General features: G+C 49.4%; 1 protein-coding gene across 6 annotated transcripts in view; it reads left to right on the top strand.

Moving 5' to 3' along the window:
- The window catches only part of tns1a (tensin 1a), a 93,898-nt gene that overhangs the window by 563 nt on the left and 73,623 nt on the right, over positions 1 to 19,712 (top strand). For all 6 annotated transcript variants that reach the window (XM_077015985.1, XM_077015987.1, XM_077015986.1 and 3 more), the window contains exon 1: positions 1 to 33. This exon is cut by the window's left edge. In XM_077015985.1, coding sequence (XP_076872100.1) covers positions 1 to 33 — 33 coding nt within the window. The remainder of the gene's footprint in view (positions 34 to 19,712) is intronic.

Below are 19,712 nucleotides of genomic sequence, written 5' to 3' on the forward strand. Positions count from 1 at the left end.
TTCTTCCCACTGAGAACAGCCAGAAGAGATAAGGTAAGGCTGCTTTAGACACACACACACACACAAACATAAACACACATACACACAGAAAACACGCATGCACACACACACTTGAGGGTCACCTTACACTACTACCGTTTCACGTGAGCTGACGGTGCATTTCAGTGGGGCTAAAGCGGTTCTCGTTTCTGCTGCTCATCTCGTGTGTTCTCTGCTCTTCCCCTCTGCGGTCTAGTTGAGCTCTTCTCCCTGCCCTGACGTACCTGTGCTTACCATCTGATCTTTCCTCTTTCCCCACGCCATACCTGGTGGCTACTAGCTGATCTCTCAGGTGTGTGTGGAGAGAAAGATCAGCTGACTGTGTCCTTCTCTCCACGCTGAGAGTTCGGTCCGATCCTGCGACAGTGACCTCTTCCGCGTTGTGCAGAGGTCCGAGCCAGGATGTCCGCAAAGCGCAGAACGTCAATCATTCGTCACAACTCTCCACACAGACTGGGATGCGTCTAGAGCAAAAACTCGCGTTCCTACTAAACCGTTTGGCTTCAGTCGCTTCAGTGCTGCAGTGAAACATAATTTTGATCTTATTTGTATCTTCCTGTCTTTGTAACGCGTGCTTTTGCAGTTCTCATTTCTGGGGACTGAATTCTTTTGATGCTATAGGGACTGGTTCTTTTGATGCTATAGGGACTGGTGTTTCAGGGATTGGGGTTTTGTGGATTAGATGCTTTAGGGATTGATGTTTCAAGGATTGGTGTTTTGGGGCTTAATGCTTTATGGATTGATGTTTGGGAGATTGATGTTTCAGGACTTGTGTTTTGGGGATTGGTGTTTCAGGGATTAGTGTTTCAGGGATTGATATTTCAGGGATTAGTGTCTCCAGGATTGGTATTTCAGGGATTAGTGTTTCCGGGATTGGTATTTCAGGGATTAGTGTTTCAGGGATTGATATTTCAGGGATTGGTATTTCAGGGATTAGTGTCTCCAGGATTGGTATTTCATGGATTAGTGTTTCAGGGATTGATATTTCAGGGATTGGTATTTCAGGGATTAGTGTCTCCAGGATTGGTATTTCAGGGATTAGTATTTCAGGGATTGGTATTTCAGGGATTAGTGTCTCTAGGATTTCAGGGATTAGTGTCTCCAGGATTGGTATTTCAGGGATTAGTGTTTCAGGGATTGGTATCTCACGGAATTGATTGATTGTCTCAGCCCACCCTTCAGGTTTGTCTTGAATTCTCGCCAGGTGTTTTTACGGCATGTACAATCCCTTAAACATTTTGGCAGATTGGTCAGATTTGAAAGTGGTGGTGGGGGGGGGGGGGGGGGGGTGGAGTGGTGGGGGTGGTCTGAGAGTAGGGCTGAAGTTGTGGTTGGTTTGCCCATTATGTACTTCACTGCTTTTCCTGATTGGTCTGCTGCAGAACCCCCCCCCCCTCCCCCACTGCAGCAGATCACCCCTCCCCCCCCAGTTCTCTCCCAGCTCACGTACCTCAACGAGGTTTTTTCAGTTCCCACCAACCCCACATCCAACTGCTTTTCATTCACCCCCCATCAGCCATCACCCACTGGTCCTCTATGACACGCCCTTTTTGTCCCACACCCCCCCCCCCTCTCTCTCTCTCTCACACATACACACACACACACACACACACACACACACACACACCATGTGCCTCTCTCTGAACACTCTCCCTTCAGGCTGAAGGCTTTTGCTTTTATTCAGGCACGCTAGTACATGGCAGTCTGAAACAGTCCTGCTACGGCAGGACACAAACCTGTTTCTTATGTACTACTTGTATCTTGTTTGGACAGACAGACAGATAGACAGATGGTATTGTGTACATTGTGGAATACAGGAAGAGCTTTTTGCCAGAAATACAGACAGGGAGGAAGATTTGCAAGCAGTGAGCCCAGCAGGCGAACTCACAGTATAGAAGATTAGCTTCATTTTTGTCTTTGTAACAGCAAAAATTTCTTGTGGTATCAATCACAGGTGCGTAAAGTTGCACAGAGCCTGACAACACGTATTGTCACCCAGAGAAGCAACACAGAGGACAATGACTGATACATAAATTACATTTATGTATTTACAAAATACATTTAATTGGAATGTACTGTTCCCAGGTTGTATGCATGAGAGGAGATGGTGTGGGTGTATGTATGGGTGGAGGTGGTGTGGGTGTATGTATGGGTGGAGGTGGTGTGGGTGTATGTATGGGTGGAGGTGGTGTGGGTGTATGTATGGGTGGAGGTGGTGTGGGTGTATGTATGGGTGGAGGTGGTGTGGGTGTATGTATGGGTGGAGGTGGTGTGGGTGTATGTATGAGTGGAGGTGATGTGGGTGTATGTATGGGGGAGGTGGTGTGGGTGTATGTATGGGTGGAGGTGGTGTGGGTGTATGTATGTGTGGAGGTGGTGTGGGTGTATGTATGGGTGGAGATGGTGTGGGTGTATGTATGGGGGAGGTGGTGTGGGTGTATGTATGGGTGGAGGTGGTGTGGGTGTATGTATGGGGGAGGTGGTGTGGGTGTATGTATGGGTGGAGGTGATGTGGGTGTATGTATGGGGGAGGTGGTGTGGGTGTATGTATGAGTGGAGGTGATGTGGGTGTATGTATGGGTGGAGGTGGTGTGGGTGTATGTATGGGGGAGGTGGTGTGGGTGTATGTATGAGTGGAGGTGGTGTGTGTGTATGTATGGGTGGAGGTGGTGTGGGTGTATGTATGTGTGGAGGTGGTGTGGGTGTATGTATGGGTGGAGATGGTGTGGGTGTATGTATGAGTGGAGGTGGTGTGTGTGTATGTATGGGTGGAGGTGGTGTGGGTGTATGTATGGGTGGAGGTGGTGTGGGTGTATTTATGGGTGGAGGTGATGTGGGTGTATGTATGGGTGGAGGTGGTGTGGGTGTATGTATGGGTGGAGGTGGTGTGGGTGTATGTATGGGTGGAGGTGGTGTGGGTGTATGTATGGGGGAGGTGGTGTGGGTGTATGTATGGGTGGAGGTGGTGTGGGTGTATGTATGGGGGAGGTGGTGTGGGTGTATGTATGTGTGGAGGTGGTGTGGGTGTATGTATGGGTGGAGATGGTGTGGGTGTATGTATGGGTGGAGATGGTGTGGGTGTATGTATGGGTGGAGGTGGTGTGTGTGTATGTATGGGTGGAGGTGGTGTGGGTGTATGTATGGGGGAGGTGGTGTGGGTGTATGTATGGGTGGAGGTGATGTGGGTGTATGTATGGGTGGAGGTGGTGTGGGTGTATGTATGGGTGGAGGTGGTGTGGGTGTATGTATGGGTGGAGGTGGTGTGGGTGTATGTATGGGTGGAGGTGGTGTGGGTGTATGTATGGGGGAGGTGGTGTGGGTGTATGTATGGGTGGAGGTGGTGTGGGTGTATGTATGGGGGAGGTGGTGTGGGTGTATGTATGTGTGGAGGTGGTGTGGGTGTATGTATGGGTGGAGATGGTGTGGGTGTATGTATGGGTGGAGATGGTGTGGGTGTATGTATGGGTGGAGGTGGTGTGTGTGTATGTATGGGTGGAGGTGGTGTGGGTGTATGTATGGGGGAGGTGGTGTGGGTGTATGTATGGGTGGAGGTGATGTGGGTGTATGTATGAGTGGAGGTGATGTGGGTGTATGTATGGGTGGAGGTGGTGTGTGTGTATGTATGGGGGAGGTGGTGTGGGTGTATGTATGTGTGGAGGTGGTGTGGGTGTATGTATGTGTGGAGGTGGTGTGGGTGTATGTATGGGTGGAGATGGTGTGGGTGTATGTATGGGTGGAGGTGGTGTGGGTGTATGTATGGGGGAGGTGGTGTGGGTGTATGTATGGGTGGAGGTGATGTGGGTGTATGTATGGGGGAGGTGGTGTGGGTGTATGTATGGGTGGAGGTGGTGTGGGTGTATGTATGGGGGAGGTGGTGTGGGTGTATGTATGGGTGGAGGTGATGTGGGTGTATGTATGAGTGGAGGTGGTGTGTGTGTATGTATGGGTGGAGGTGATGTGGGTGTATGTATGAGTGGAGGTGGTGTGGGTGTATGTATGGGTGGAGGTGATGTGGGTGTATGTATGAGTGGAGGTGGTGTGTGTGTATGTATGGGTGGAGGTGATGTGGGTGTATGTATGGGTGGAGGTGGTGCGGGTGTATGTATGGGTGGAGATTGTGTGGGTGTATGTATGGGGGAGGTGGTGTGTGTGTATGTATGGGTGGAGGTGATGTGGGTGTATGTATGAGTGGAGGTGATGTGTGTGTATGTATGGGTGGAGGTGGTGTGGGTGTATGTATGGGTGGAGGTGGTGTGGGTGTATGTATGGGTGGAGGTGATGTGGGTGTATGTATGAGTGGAGGTGGTGTGTGTATGTATGGGTGGAGGTGATGTGGGTGTATGTATGGGTGGAGGTGGTGTGGGTGTATGTATGGGTGGAGATTGTGTGGGTGTATGTATGGGGGAGGTGTTGTGTGTGTATGTATGGGTGGAGGTGATGATAGGGTGTATGTATGAGTGGAGGTGGTGTGTGTGTATGTATGGGTGAGGTGAGTTGTCGGGTGTATGTATGGGTGGAGGTGGTTGTGGGTGTATGTGGTGGCGGTGGAGAGGGTGTCAATCATGGTGAGGTGTCTGAGGGTGATGTAGAGTGGAGGTGGTGGAGTATGACAGACTGGTATGCGTAGGTGGGTGGTTGTATGTATGGGGAGGTGGTGTGGGTGTATGTATGGGCTGGAGGCTGATGTGAGTATGTATGAGCTGGAGGTGGTGTGGAAGTATGTTATGCGGTGAGAGGTGATGTGGAGTCTGCTATGAGTGGAGGTGATGTGGGTGTATGTATGGGTGGAGGTGGTGTGGGTGTATGTATGGGGGAGGTGGTGTGGGTGTATGTATGTGTGGAGGTGGTGTGGGTGTATGTATGGGTGGAGATGGTGTGGGTGTATGTATGGGGAGGTGGTGTGGGTGTATGTATGGGGAGGTGGTGTGGGTGTATGTATGGGTGGAGATAGTGTGGGTGTATGTATGGGGGAGGTGGTGTGGGTGTATGTATGGGTGGAGGTGATGTGGGTGTATGTATGAGTGGAGGTGGTTCCCAGGTTTGAGTTTCTTATTGTGCTGCTGTCTTTCCTGTGTAGGCGGTTAGTACAGATTTTATTCAGGAATGGAAGTGTGGCTGCTGTGTTGTGGTGTGCTGTGACGTGGTGTGACTGCTGTGGCTTCTGTGTGTGGCTGCTGTGTGTGGTTGCTGTGTGTGGCTGCTGTGTGTGCCGTGCTGGGCTGCCTTTACCACTCTACATGTCCCTCTGGGTGGTAACAGTGCAGCTGCCTATACTGTTTAGCAGTGTGGCCTCTGTAGCGATCCGGCATAACTGCATACACATGTGGGATTATTTCAGTTTCTGAAGGAGAAAAAGTGTCTTATAGGTGATATAGACTGAGAAGTGTGGAGGGTCTGCGTCAGGTCTTAAGTGATATAGACTGTGAGAAGTGTTGAGGGTCTGTGTCAAGTCTTAAGAGATATAGACTGTGAGAAGTGTTGAGGGTCTGCGTCAGGTCTTAAGTGATATAGACCGTGAGAAGTGTGGAGGGTCTGTGTCAGGTCTTACGTGATATAGACTGTGAGAAGTGTGGAGGGTCTGCGTCAGGTCTTAAGTGATATAGACTGTGAGAAGTGTTGAGGGTCTGCGCCAGGACTTAAGTGATATAGACTGAGAAGTGTGGAGGGTATGTGTCAGGTCTTACATGATATAGACTGTGAGAAGTGTGGAGGGTCTGCATCAGGTCTTAAGTGATATAGACTGTGAGAAGTGTGGAGGGTCTGTGTCAGGTCTTAAGTGATATAGACTGAGAAGTGTGGAGGGTCTGTGTCAGGTCTTACATGATATAGACTGTGAGAAGTGTGGAGGGTCTGCATCAGGTCTTAAGTGAAATAGACTGTGAGAAGTGTTGAGGGACTGCGTCAGGTCTTAAGTGATATAGACTGAGAAGTGTGGAGGGTCTGCGTCAGGTCTTAATTGATATAGACTGTGAGAAGTGTGGAGGGTCTGCATCAGGTCTTACGTGATATAGACTGTGAGAAGTGTTGAGGGTCTGCGTCATGTCTTACGTGATATAGACTGTGAGAAGTGTTGAGGGTCTGCATCAGGTCTTACGTGATATAGACTGTGAGATATGTTGAGGGTCTGCGTCAGGTCTTACGTGATATAGACTGTGAGAAGTGTGGAGGGTCTGTGTCAGGTCTTACGTGATATAGACTGTGAGAAGTGTTGAGGATCTGCGTCAGGTCTTACGTGATATAGACTGTGAGAAGTGTTGAGGGTCTGCGTCAGGTCTTACGTGATATAGACTGTGAGATATGTTGAGGGTCTGCGTCAGGTCTTACGTGATATAGACTGTGAGAAGTGTGGAGGGTCTGTGTCAGGTCTTACGTGATATAGACTGTGAGATATGTTGAGGGTCTGCGTCAGGTCTTACGTGATATAGACTGAGAAGTGTGGAGGGTCTGTGTCAGGTCTTACGTGATATAGACTGTGAGAAGTGTGGAGGGTCTGTGTCAGGTCTTACATGATATAGACTGTGAGATATGTTGAGGGTCTGCGTCAGGTCTTACGTGATGTAGACTGTGAGATATGTTGAGGTTCTGCGTCCGGTCTTACGTGATATAGACTGTGAGATATGTGGAGGGTCTGTGTCAGGTCTTACGTGATATAGACTGTGAGAAGTGTTGAGGGTCTGCGTCAGGTCTTACGTGATATAGACTGTGAGATATGTTGAGGGTCTGCGTCAGGTCTTACGTGATATAGACTGTGAGATATGTTGAGGGTCTGCGTCAGGTCTTACGTGATATAGACTGTGAGAAGTGTGGAGGGTCTGTGTCAGGTCTTACGTGATATAGACTGAGAAGTGTGGAGGGTCTGTGTCAGGTCTTACATGATATAGACTGTGAGAAGTGTGGAGGGTCTGCATCAGGTCTTAAGTGATATAGACTGTGAGAAGTGTTGAGGGTCTGCGTCAGGTCTTAAGTGATATAGACTGAGAAGTGTGGAGGGTCTGTGTCAGGTCTTACATGATATAGACTGTGAGAAGTGTGGAGGGTCTGCATCAGGTCTTACGTGATATAGACTGTGAGAAGTGTGGAGGGTCTGTGTCATGTCTTAAGTGATATAGACTGTGAGAAGTGTGGAGGGTCTGTGTCAAGTCTTAAGTGATATAGACTGAGAAGTGTGGAGGGTCTGCGTCAGGTCTTAAGTGATATAGACTGTGAGAAGTGTGGAGGGTCTGCATCAGGTCTTACGTGATATAGACTGTGAGAAGTGTTGAGGGTCTGCGTCATGTCTTACGTGATATAGACTGTGAGAAGTGTTGAGGGTCTGCGTCAGGTCTTACGTGATATAGACTGTGAGATATGTTGAGGGTCTGCGTCAGGTCTTACGTGATATAGACTGTGAGAAGTGTGGAGGGTCTGTGTCAGGTCTTACGTGATATAGACTGTGAGAAGTGTTGAGGATCTGCGTCAGGTCTTACATGATATAGACTGTGAGATATGTTGAGGGTCTGCGTCAGGTCTTACGTGATGTAGACTGTGAGATATGTTGAGGGTCTGCGTCATGTCTTACGTGATATAGACTGTGAGAAGTGTTGAGGGTCTGCGTCAGGTCTTACGTGATATAGACTGTGAGATATGTTGAGGGTCTGCGTCAGGTCTTACGTGATATAGACTGTGAGAAGTGTGGAGGGTCTGTGTCAGGTCTTAAGTGATATAGACTGAGAAGTGTGGAGGGTCTGTGTCAGGTCTTACATGATATAGACTGTGAGATATGTTGAGGGTCTGCGTCAGGTCTTACGTGATGTAGACTGTGAGATATGTTGAGGTTCTGCGTCCGGTCTTACGTGATATAGACTGTGAGATATGTGGAGGGTCTGTGTCAGGTCTTACGTGATATAGACTGAGAAGTGTGGAGGGTCTGCGTCAGGGATATGACATCACAGACCTATGATGTCAGAAGCCTAACATGTCAGAGAGAACGTTTTGAAACTATACGGTGTCGTTTTTGCCTTCTCACCTCAGACCGAGGGACAGTACCTCATTACAGGAGAAACGATGGCACCTCTGCACTCTGCTGCTAGAGGACAAAACTGCTATTGCAGCCCCAGTGAATTGTGGGTGAGTGGAGAGGCCCCAGCTGTGGTGTGCTCAGGCCTTGCTAACAGGTGCTGTGTGTATTGGTGTGCTAGGGAAAACACACACATGCTCCTTTTATGCCCCGTGTCCTTACCGGCTTCCCCTGCGCAATCGAGCTGGGAATGTAGTGGCTGCTGTAAAAGCAACGATTTGTGTTTCTCCATCTCTCCACTTGACTCCATCTGTCTGTCTCTTCCTCCGCGTGTCGTTCCAGTGACGTTATTGCATTTGGGGCTGAGCTGGAGGTGGATTGGGGGGTACACACAGGGGATCGTGGGACAGGTGGATGCAGGTGTTGTTGGCTCTAAATGTCTCCCATAGAAGTTTTTTAACCCTGAGATGAATCTCTGTCTCCCTCATCAGCTCGTTCATGGCTCCCAGCATGCGTCTCCCGGGTAGCCGTTACACCGGAGGATTTTCTCTCTCGTCTCACTAATGTCTCAGCGGCTCTTAAATGAGCCCATGCTGTGTGCCCTGCAGACAGCTAAGGAGAAATGCATTAGCCCTGAAAACTCGCCGAACAAGCTCCCAGTTTTTGGGTGGATCACCTCTACACATGTGAACACAGTCTAGAGACGTAGCGTCTCCCCTACAGTCTGTTTGGACACTGATGCAACAGTGTCAGATATCTGGACCATAATGCTGTGCAGATGTGTTCGCAATAAGAGAGAGTTCTCCAGCTTTCAGTAGCTCTGCTGTCACTCTGTTGTGTTTTTATTGCATACATGCTGTAATTTTGTGTATTCTCCAGGAGTGTATAGTTCATGCATAGTGGTGTGGTGGTCTGGGTTTGATTCTCAGTCCGGTCCGCTCTGTGTGGAGTTTGCATGTTCTCCCTCTGCCTGTGTGGGTTTTCTCCGGGTACTCCGGTTTCTTCCCACAGCGTGTTTGGTTGATTGGTTACTCTAAATTGTGTGTGTGTGTGTGTGTGTGTGTGTGTGTGTGTGTGTGTGTGTGTGTGTGTGTGTGTGTGTGTGTGTGTGTGTGTGTGTGTGTGTGTGTTTGCCATGTGGTGGACTGGCAAACCTGCCCATTGTGACCCCGACTAGTATAAGATGTCATAAACCAATCAGATGGCCTGGCTCAGAACCTTCTAACCTATTGATTCAAAGCCATGTGTTTGGGGATTTTGTATATAGAAGTAAAAGCCCAGCTCAGCCTGGACGGTGACCAGTCAGAGCGGGCCAGAATGGAACCTGCCTGCTGCGTTGGAGTTGGACGTCTGTGTTGGGGACATTTTGGGGGAAGATGTTTCTGCTGTATGTTTCATATGTCTCCTGGCCTGGGGGATTTAGCAGCCTCAGAACCTCCGCTGACAGGAGGTCGGTGTTGTAGCCACTCAACCCACTCCGCCCACTCCGCCCACTCCACTCACTCCGCCCACTCCGCCCACTCCACCCACTCCACTCACTCCGCCCACTCCGCCCACTCCACCCACACCGTCCACTCCGCCCACTCCACTCACTCCGCCCACTCCGCTCACTCCACTCACTCCGCCCACTCCACTCACTCCACTCACTCCGCCCACTCCACTCACTCTGCCCACTCCGCCCACTCCACTCACTCCGCCCACTCCGCCCACTCCACTCACTCCGCCCACTCCGCCCACTCCACTCACTCCGCCCACTCCGCCCACTCCGCCCACTCCGCCCACTCCGCTCACTCCGCTCACTCCGCCCACTCCGCTCACTCCACTCACTCCGCCCACTCCACTCACTCTGCCCACTCCGCCCACTCCACTCACTCTGCCCACTCCGCCCACTCCACTCACTCCACTCACTCCGCCCACTCCGCCCACTCCGCCCACTCCGCCCACTCCGCCCACTCCACTCACTCCACCCACTCCGCCCACTCAACCCACTCCGCCCACTCCAGAGGCATGTCCCTGTTAGCAGTGCGGCAGTGTCTGTGTTCCTGCTGTCTTCTGAACATTAGCTCACAAATGACCACTAAGTGGAGCTGTTGAGATTTTACTTACCTGCTTACTGGCCAGAGACACAGTTGTTTTTATTTTTGTTTAAAACAAAATTTTTGTTTTATTTAATGGGGTGGGGGTTACAGGGTGGGGGTTGCAGGGTGGGGGTTACAGGGTGGGGGTTACAGGGTGGGGGTTGTAGGGTGGGGGTTGTAGGGTGGGGGTTGTAGGGTGGGGGTTGCAGGGTGGGGGTTGCAGGGTGGGGGTTACAGGGTGGGGGTTACAGGGTGGGGGTTGTAGGGTGGGGGTTACAGGGTGGGGGTTGCAGGGTGGGGGTTGCAGGGTGGGGGTTGTAGGGTGGGGGTTGCAGGGTGGGGGTTACAGGGTGGGGGTTGCAGGGTGGGGGTTACAGGGTGGGGGTTGTAGGGTGGGGGTTGTAGGGTGGGGGTTGTAGGGTGGGGGTTACAGGGTGGGGGTTGCAGGGTGGGGGTTACAGGGTGGGGGTTACAGGGTGGGGGTTACAGGGTGGGGGTTACAGGGTGGGGGTTGTAGGGTGGGGGTTACAGGGTGGCGGTTGTAGGGTGGGGGTTACAGGGTGGCGGTTGCAGAGACATGGGCTTGGCGAAAGAAAAGCACAGAATCTTGATCAGCCTTGAGGTGAAAAAGACTGATTCTCTCTCTTTCTCTCTGCGGCATACATACACACACACACACACACACACACACACACACACACACACACACACACACACACACACACACACACACACACACACACACACACACACACACGTTTGGTTGGATTCTGTTGTGTTTTAGTTTGTTGAAGAAGGAGCATCTGTCCTGTTTGCACATGTACCTGTTTGCATGACTAATGTGGAAACTGAACAGCTCTTTACATTCCTGTCTTTACATTAATATATTTACATTAATATCTTTACATTCCTGTCTTTACATTAATATCGTTACATTCCTGTCTTTACATTCTTGTCTTCACATTAATATCTTTACATCCCAATCTTTACATTAATATCTTTACATTCCTAACTTTACATTCTTGTCTTTACATTCATATCTTTACATTCCTATCTTTAGATTCTTCTCTTTACATTAATATCTTTACATTCCTGTCTTCACATTAATATCTTTACATTCCTATCTTTATATTCCTGCCTATACATCCCTACCTTTACATTCCTATCTTTACATTCATACCTTTACATTCAAATCTATATGTTGTTTGCAGATAAGCTCTTTTCAAATCACAGTAGTAATTAGGAACCGATGGAATTTACAACTGTTGTTGTGTCTGATCCTGATATCCAGTCCATACAGGATCAGCTGACGGATGCTCACACCATTATATCTGACGGCCGATTAAGGGTGCCACCCTCCCGACTAAACGTGTCCGGTGGATCTGCTTTGCGGCTACTGTCTATCCCAGTCTAACATCTTTAAAGGTGTGATTGACCGCCTGAGAGATTATGATTTATTACGATTGAAATTTTATCCCCCCTACATGTGTTTGTTTGTCCGAGACAGCGAGAGGAGATCTATAGTGTGTTATTGAGTGAGTGGCTTTTGGAGGAAGGCTTCTCCCTGGAGGTCTGTCCCAGACTGATGAGCGTTGTCTGGAGAGATGGAGCTACCCAGGCACCTCCATCTGGCTGACAGCTGGAGATATCCAGCTAAACATGTCCATGGGTTAGCCTCCCAGAGTGTTTAGCAGCTCCGCTGAAAATATCAAACCAGCCCTTCTAACTGGACAAATCGCAATGTTCATATTGTCCCAAGACCTTTTTGATTACACTGTGCACACAAACATCCATCCACACACTGTGTCTTTACATCAATGTATGCAAACATAAGAGGAATAAGACTTGGACATGTTGAATTGCACATGTTCTTATGTTAAGTCAGTGTACTGAAGTTCTTATATTCACCAGATTCTCTAAAATGCAGTTTTTATAGAAATAAGTGACAGTGAGTCTTTAATAGATGGGTGAGATTAACCCTTTAATAGATGGGTGAGACTAGCCCTTTAATAGATGGGTTATATTAATAGATGGGTTATATCAACCCTTTAATAGACAGGTGAGATTAACCCTTTAATAGATTGGTGATATTAACTCTTTCAGAGGTAGGTTACATTGAGTCTTTCAGATAAATTTTACATTTAGCCTATCAACGAGGGATTACATTCAGATCTGTCTTACTGGCAACCTGACTGATCCGAGTTAATGTTAGCCTATCAGAGATGAGTAACATCCAGATATGGGTTAATGTTAACCTGTCAGAGAGGGAAGATGTTTCATCAGTGGCTCAGTGAAACTAAGTGATGAGAGAGATGGAGAGAGAGAGAAAGAAATAGAGAAGATACAATGAAGAAAAGGAGAGAGGAGAGTCAATGAAAATTTTATGTTATGTTAGCAATAACATGAGTAAGGAGGCAAGAGGAGAGAGAGATGGAGAGAGAGATGGGAAGAGAGATAAAGAAAAATTGTGAGAGAGATGGAGAGAGAGGAGAGATGGGGAGATTGACAGAGTGGAGAGAAATGGAGAGAGAGAGAATGAGAAATGGAGTGTGGGAGAGAGAGGATTTGAGGAGATAGAAGGGATGTGGGTGTGAGGGTGTGTGTACACGGGGGCCGCGTGAGGTATGGGGAAAGGGGGAGGAGCCGTGGGGAAAACGGGGAGGAGCCGTGCAGGGGAGCAGGTTTGGGATTGGGGGAGGCAGTGAAATAAAAGCCAGACTAGAACACACCCCCCCCCCCCCCCCCCCAACCTGGTGCCTGTAGAGTCAAGAATGCCTTATCCTAAGGAAGAGAGAGAGAGAGAGAGAGAGAGAGAGAGAGAGAGAGAGAGAGAGAGAGAGGGAGGATGGGATAAAAGAGTGTGGAGCAGAGAAATCATACTGCAGCCTCTCTCCTCTGCCTGCCTGTGTAATGGACCTCTGTCGCTAGCACAGGGAGATTTGTGGAAAATTTGGGATCTGGGGGAATATTGTGATCTGATTACAACCAGAGGAAACCCAGAGTCCGTCCAGAATGCCGGCCATGTCTCTGGGTTTACCGGCAGCTCTTCTGGGCCGGGCCAGAACCTGGGTCTGCCTGTCCTGTATGTTTTGGGTAAGAGATTCTGCCATCTCTGAAGTGTTCATTGTGCTGTTGCTGAGTTTGAGTGTGTGTGTGTGTGTGTGTGTGTGTGTGTGTGTGTGTGTGTGTGTGTGTGTGTGTGTGGAGTGTCCTGCCCTCCTTTGCTCTGCTGCTGCTGTGCATGTGTGAGTGTTTGAAATTGTATGTGTGTGTGTATGTGTATGTGTGTGTGTGTACGCGTATGTGCACGTGTATCTGCGTCTGTACGTGTATGTGTACGTGTATGTTCGTGTGTACGTATATGTGTATGTGCGTGTGTACGTATATGTGTATATGTGTGTGTACGTGTGTGTGTATGTGCGTGTGTGTGTGTGTGTGTGTGTGTGTGTATGTGTATGTGCGTGCGTATGTCTGTCTGTACGTGTATGGGCACATGTATTTGTGTGTATGTGCGTGTGCGACTGCGTGTTGGGACATGCCTGGTCCCAGCGTGGAGGGTTATTAATGAAAGGTGGACGGATGGGGTGTCAAAGACGTGGCATTCGTGTCCTCGTCCAGGCCATCCTGCTCAGTCTGAGCTGGGGAAGCAGTGTCCTGTCGATCCGTGGTGTGAGCTGCTCGGTGTTGAGCCGTGACGTGAGCCGTGGCGTGAGACACTTGTGAGAGTGTGGTGGTGCCTGAGCTGCGTGGCTCAAACATGGAGATGCTGGGACGTTCTCAACGATTCTCTACCCACCTTGTCCACCTCGGTGAGGCTATTTCTGTTCTCAACTCCTGTGTCGTCTCATCTGCTGCTCGGAGCATGCGTGACACAGAGCTCCAACCCTGAGGTGAGCTCTTCTCCAAAGCTCCGTGGCCAGCTCCACAACCGGGGTGGTGGGCCCAGGGACCATTGCTCTGCACCTCCATTAATTAGCTCCTGCTCTGATCGGCGTCCTGCTATGATCAGGAAAACGATACCTGTCCTTCTGAGATTCCTGTGGTTTAATCCTCAGCGCCAGGCAGAATGACCTGAAACCCTCCTCCTAATAAACTATGTTTAACAGGTATGTGCAGTGGGAATCTTCATAAACATCTGAAAATGGTCAACATGATAAGTCTGATGGACCCTGTAAATGCAGCAGAAAAGGTGTGTGTGCACCAAACAGCTGAAGAATAACACGTATTGCTTTACGAGCAGAAAGTATTCCTGAGTTCCTTCTCATTTTGTGATTTGAGAAACAGACGTTCAGACTGGAGCTGTGAAACGTGGCCCCCGGGCACGGGAGTGCGCAGTGCCCGGTGCGATTAGAGACTCGTCTGGTGATTTATCATTCGCCTCGAACATCCTGTGGTCTGCATGTGGTTCCTTCTCCGCCGTGAGCCTAGACTCTGCTCCAGATAGAGAAGATCTCCTGACAACTGGTCTGGGATCAGCTTCCTGAGCTGGGATTTGAGCCAGTTTAAAAGAGCCAGCGGAACTGTGCTCAGATCAGCAGCTGTTCCTATACATGTGTATGGTCTGGAGGCGGAGATGGTTCTTCTCTTGTTTACTGAGAGGGGCTATTTTTAGACCCTGGCCGGTTCTACAGATGGCCCCTAGTGGATGGAGAAGTGAAGATTTAATGGGGAGTGCAGCACTGATACTAAAGCACAGAAACGATATAAGTACAGATGAAGCAGGGAACAAGCACACCGCTGGACGAAGTGTCAGCCGGAGAGATTACAGAGCACGCTGGTGTCAGGACAGCGTCTGATTACAGCACGGGACAGCCAGCTGCTAGCAGACATTTACACTACAGAAGCAGTGAGGCAAACACACCTGAGAAGAAGAGATTACAAATAATGTCTTCTCACAGACTCCATCTGAGGGTGTTTCAAGGATGCTTCTGGTCAAAAAGATATGATATATGTATTTGTATGATATAAGTTTTTGGGTTTCGTTTGTCCTTTGGAATCTCTCAGTTCCTGTTGCCTTTGTTGGCTGTAGGTGGTAGAGGTAGTTCTGCAGAACACGGACCTCTTTATGAGGCTGTGGTCCGGGAACGCTGTGGTTCAGGAACGCTGTGGTTCAGGAACGCTGTGGTTCAGGAACGCTGTGGTCGGGGAACGCTGTGGTTCAGGAACGCTGTGGTGGGGGAACGCTGTGATCAGGGAACGCTGTGGTTCAGGAACGCTGTGGTTCAGGAACGCTGTGATCAGGGAATGCTGTGGTTCAGGAACGCTGTGGTCGGGGAACGCTGTGATCAGGGAACGCTGTGGTTCAGGAACGCTATGGTGGGGGAACGCTGTGATCAGGGAACGCTGTGGTTCAGGAACGCTGTGGTCGGGGAACGCTGTGGTTCAGGAACGCTGTGTTTCAGGAACGCTGTGGTTCAGGAACGCTGTGGTGGGGGAACGCTGTGATCAGGGAACGCTGTGGTTCAGGAACGCTGTGGTTGGGGAACGCTGTGGTTCAGGAACGCTGTGGTGGGGGAACGCTGTGATCAGGGAATGCTGTGATCCGGGAACGCTGTGGTGAGGGAACGCTGTGGTTCAGGAACGCTGTGGTCGGGGAACGCTGTGGTTCAGGAACGCTGTGGTGGGGGAACGCTGTGATCAGGGAATGCTGTGGTTCAGGAACGCTGTGGTCGGGGAACGCTGTGATCAGGGAACGTTGTGGTTCAGGAACGCTATGGTGGGGGAACGCTGTGATTAGGGAACGCTGTGGTTCAGGAACGCTGTGGTCGGGGAACGCTGTGGTTCAGGAACGCTGTGGTGGGGGAACGCTGTGATCAGGGAACGCTGTGATCAGGGAACGCTGTGGTTCAGGAACGCTGTGGTCGGGGAACGCTGTGGTTCAGGAACGCTGTGGTGGGGGAACGCTGTGATCAGGGAATGCTGTGATCAGGGAATGCTGTGGTTCAGGAACGCTGTGGTCCGGGAACGCTGTGGTTCAGGAACGCTGTGGTCGGGGAACGCTGTGGTTCAGGAACGCTGTGGTGGGGGAACGCTGTGATCAGGAAATGCTGTGATCAGGGAATGCTGTGGTTCAGGAACGCTGTGGTCCGGGAACGCTGTGGTTCAGGAACGCTGTGGTCGGGGAACGCTGTGGTTCAGGAACCCTGTGAATGCTTCTACCCTCTCCTGGTCTGGCCTCAGTCAGCCCGTCACACACAGGGGCTCCAGCGTGAAGGCAGACGCAGACACTGGGGGGTGAAGAGGGAGGCGTTGCGGTGGGACAACATCACAGGTCTGGTTGTGAGGGAGAGAGTGGAGCTGCACCAGGTGGCGTCTCCGCCCCTGGCAGTAGGGGCTCGGTGGCCAGCCCGTCAGCTGGACACACAGGCTCACAACCCCCTCCAGGGTCTGGGAGCTTTACTGTGAAATACATCTGTTTCACCAGCATTCTCTCTCACTCTCTCTCCCTCCTGTTCTTTCCCTTCATCACTCTCTCTCCCTCCATTCTTCTCTGCCTCTCTCCTTATCCCCCAACTCTCCCTCTCTCTTCCTCTCCTTCTCCCTCTGACCCTCATATTTTCATCCTTCTGTTAATTTGGCTGCATTTCCCTCTGTCCCTCTGTCCCTCTGTCCCTCTGTCCCTACTGCATGGTGACCATATTTAGCACTAAAGTATACACTGCCACACTATGTGCCACACCAAATCCATCTATGTGCTACTCTTGGGTGCTTGGTGTCTGATTGGAGCATCTGATTGGAGCATCTGATTGGAGCATCTGATTGGTTCCTGACTACGTGTGCCCTCTTGGAACCCGCCCAGAACTCACGTTTTCAAAACTCCACGCAGACACGCTGGTACTGCTTGTTTCAAGCCGGGCTGATTCACAGCAGGACTTCATCGTATCCCGCTGTTCCCAAATCGGTCACACGGTGGCGCCACACAAAAGCCCTATTGTTCTTCTCAGAGTTATGATTGGCTTGGAAATCGGAAGCCGGTGCTGTTGCCTGTGTGTTACATCCCTGCTCCCACATAAACCTCTTTATGTTGCAGAGAGGCACGTCAAGAAGCCACCAGCTCCAGATATGACTGCTGGGTCCTAGTGCCTCTGGATCGCACAGCAGGATTGTAATTGATGATTCAGTCAGTGGCCAATCACGTGTGTTAGGACGTGGCAGGACGCTCCGCCCTTCTCTGGTCCCTCTCAGAATGCGTTATGTCAGTTATTATTAGAGAATACTAAACCCTGTGCACACTGAGTCAAATTCAGTTTGCTGAGTTCACTTGAAGTCTCCACATGTTTTTCTTTCTATTTCAATGGCAAACTGTGTCTGGAATGAGGGAGCGTGTTACCCCGCAAATACACCAGATACACCGGAGAGATGTTCCTAAGGCAGTGCGCTGAACCACCAGTTCCTGCAGGAACTCTGCCCAGTGGTCCAGGGAGACAGGGCCAAGCTTCCTGTGTGTGGGCTTGATGACTGTGTTGACTGTGTTGACTGTGGATATGGGAAGCGTGATGAGACGTAAGTTTGAAAGGTCAGATTGATATTAAATATTGTCTCCTGGGCAACAGCAGTCTGACTTTCGATGTTTACGGCTTAAAAAGAATTCTGAAGGCAGATATATATAGTCTGAATTGAGTCATAGATAAAGTAGAGAAGTCTTTATTTGAGCACTGAAAGTACACAGGCCCTCACACACATACACACACTCACACAGAGAGACAGACACACACACACACACACACACACACACACACACACACACACACACACACACAGCTGAGTGGTGTATGTAGGCTGTGTTCCAGGATGAAGTGGGTGGTGGGGTCAGTCTGGGACAGCAGTATTTCTTTGTACCTTGTGCGCACACACATGTGCCTTCTGTTCTCTTCTCTGTTCTCTGCTCAGAGCCTTTGAAGCTCTCTGTTGGTTCCTGTAGTGGCTGTCCCTGGATCAGTCATTCCCCTGTCCAACCTCGAATGAGACCTTGTTGAACCTGAGCTCCCACATGGCATACGCTGTTACAAGACGGCATTCACTTCCAAGCAGATTGCATGCTGGACCTTTTCTAACCCCACGAATGCTGCGCTACTGCTGTCAGCCGTTTAGTGGAACAATTGTATAGTGGAACATCCATATAGTGGAACATTCGTATATTGTAACATTCGTATAGTCGAACATTCATATATTGTAACATTCATATATTGTAACATTCGTATATATTGTAACATTTGTATATTGTAACATTTGTATATTGTAACATTCGTATATTGTAACATTCGTATATTGTTACATTCGTATATTGTTACATTCGTATATTGTTACATTTGTATAGTGGAGCATTCGTATATTGTAACATTCGTATATTGGAACATTCGTATATTGGAACATTCGTATAGTGGAGCATTCGTATAGTGGAGCATTCGTATAGTGGAACATTCGTATAGTGGAGCATTCGTATAGTGGAACATTCGTATAGTGGAACATTCGTATAGTGGAACATTCGTATATTGTAACAATCGTATAGTGGAGCATTCGTGTAGTGGAGCATTCGTATAGTGGAACATTCGTATAGTGGAACATTCGTATAGTGGAACATTCGTATATTGTAACAATCGTATAGTGGAGCATTCATGTAGTGGAACAGGCATATAATGAACAGCTGTATATTGGAACAGCCATATATTGAAACAGATGTAGTGGGGGGAAAAGCTATTTAATGGAACAACCATATAATGGAACAGTCGTATAATGGAACAGCTGTGAGGGGAATAGCTGTATATTTGAAAAGCCATATAGTGGAAAAGGTGTATAGTAGAACAGCTGTATAGTTGAACAGCCGTGTAGTGGAACAGCTGTAGAGGGGAACACCCATATAGTGGAACAGCCATATAGTGGAGTAGTCATGTAGTGGAACTGGTGTAGAGGGGAAGAGCCATATAGTGGAACAGCCATAGGACAGCGTGAAGCTCCTCATCCTGGGAGCCCTTGAGTCACTGCAGCTCCTGTGCACTGGAGTGATGAAGAAGAGTCTCACTCTTACCGGCGAACGGCGTTCTTACCCGACAGGTCTCGCCTTTCGATCTCTCGTCATGTTGGTGTGTTAATGTGTTGTCCCAGTGTGTTCGCCAAATCTTTCAGAACGTCTCATTCCATAATCAATTTTTACAACCCATCAGGGTACTGTAATGAGCTCTTTACAAACTGTATTCCACATCATATTTAAGAGGTGGGAGTATTAAGAGTCTCTCATTCGCATTAGCACCAAGGGTTTAAGGATGTGCCCTTCTTTGTGAAGAGTGTTGCTCTGAGCACACACTCCTGAGCACACACTCCTGAGCACATCACATACTGGGTTTGGACACCTGGGAGCAGACGGCCACTGAGCTGGAGTTACTGAGGTACCACGTCTTTTCATGTAAAGGGTATGATGGACAGGAGAAGGTGTTACTCCACCCCTGAATATCCTAGAATGTGGTGAGTGAGAGCATGAATGCTCCTCCCCCGTCCCGATATGTCCTCTCTTCCTCTCCTCCTGGCTGGCTCTCTCTCTGAACAACACCTTGGTGACGTGTGATTTTTATGTCACGTGACATTCTCTGGGAGTTTTTCTGTGG

The sequence above is a fragment of the Brachyhypopomus gauderio genome, chromosome 8 (assembly GCF_052324685.1).
Source record: "Brachyhypopomus gauderio isolate BG-103 chromosome 8, BGAUD_0.2, whole genome shotgun sequence".
NCBI lineage: Eukaryota > Metazoa > Chordata > Actinopteri > Gymnotiformes > Hypopomidae > Brachyhypopomus > Brachyhypopomus gauderio.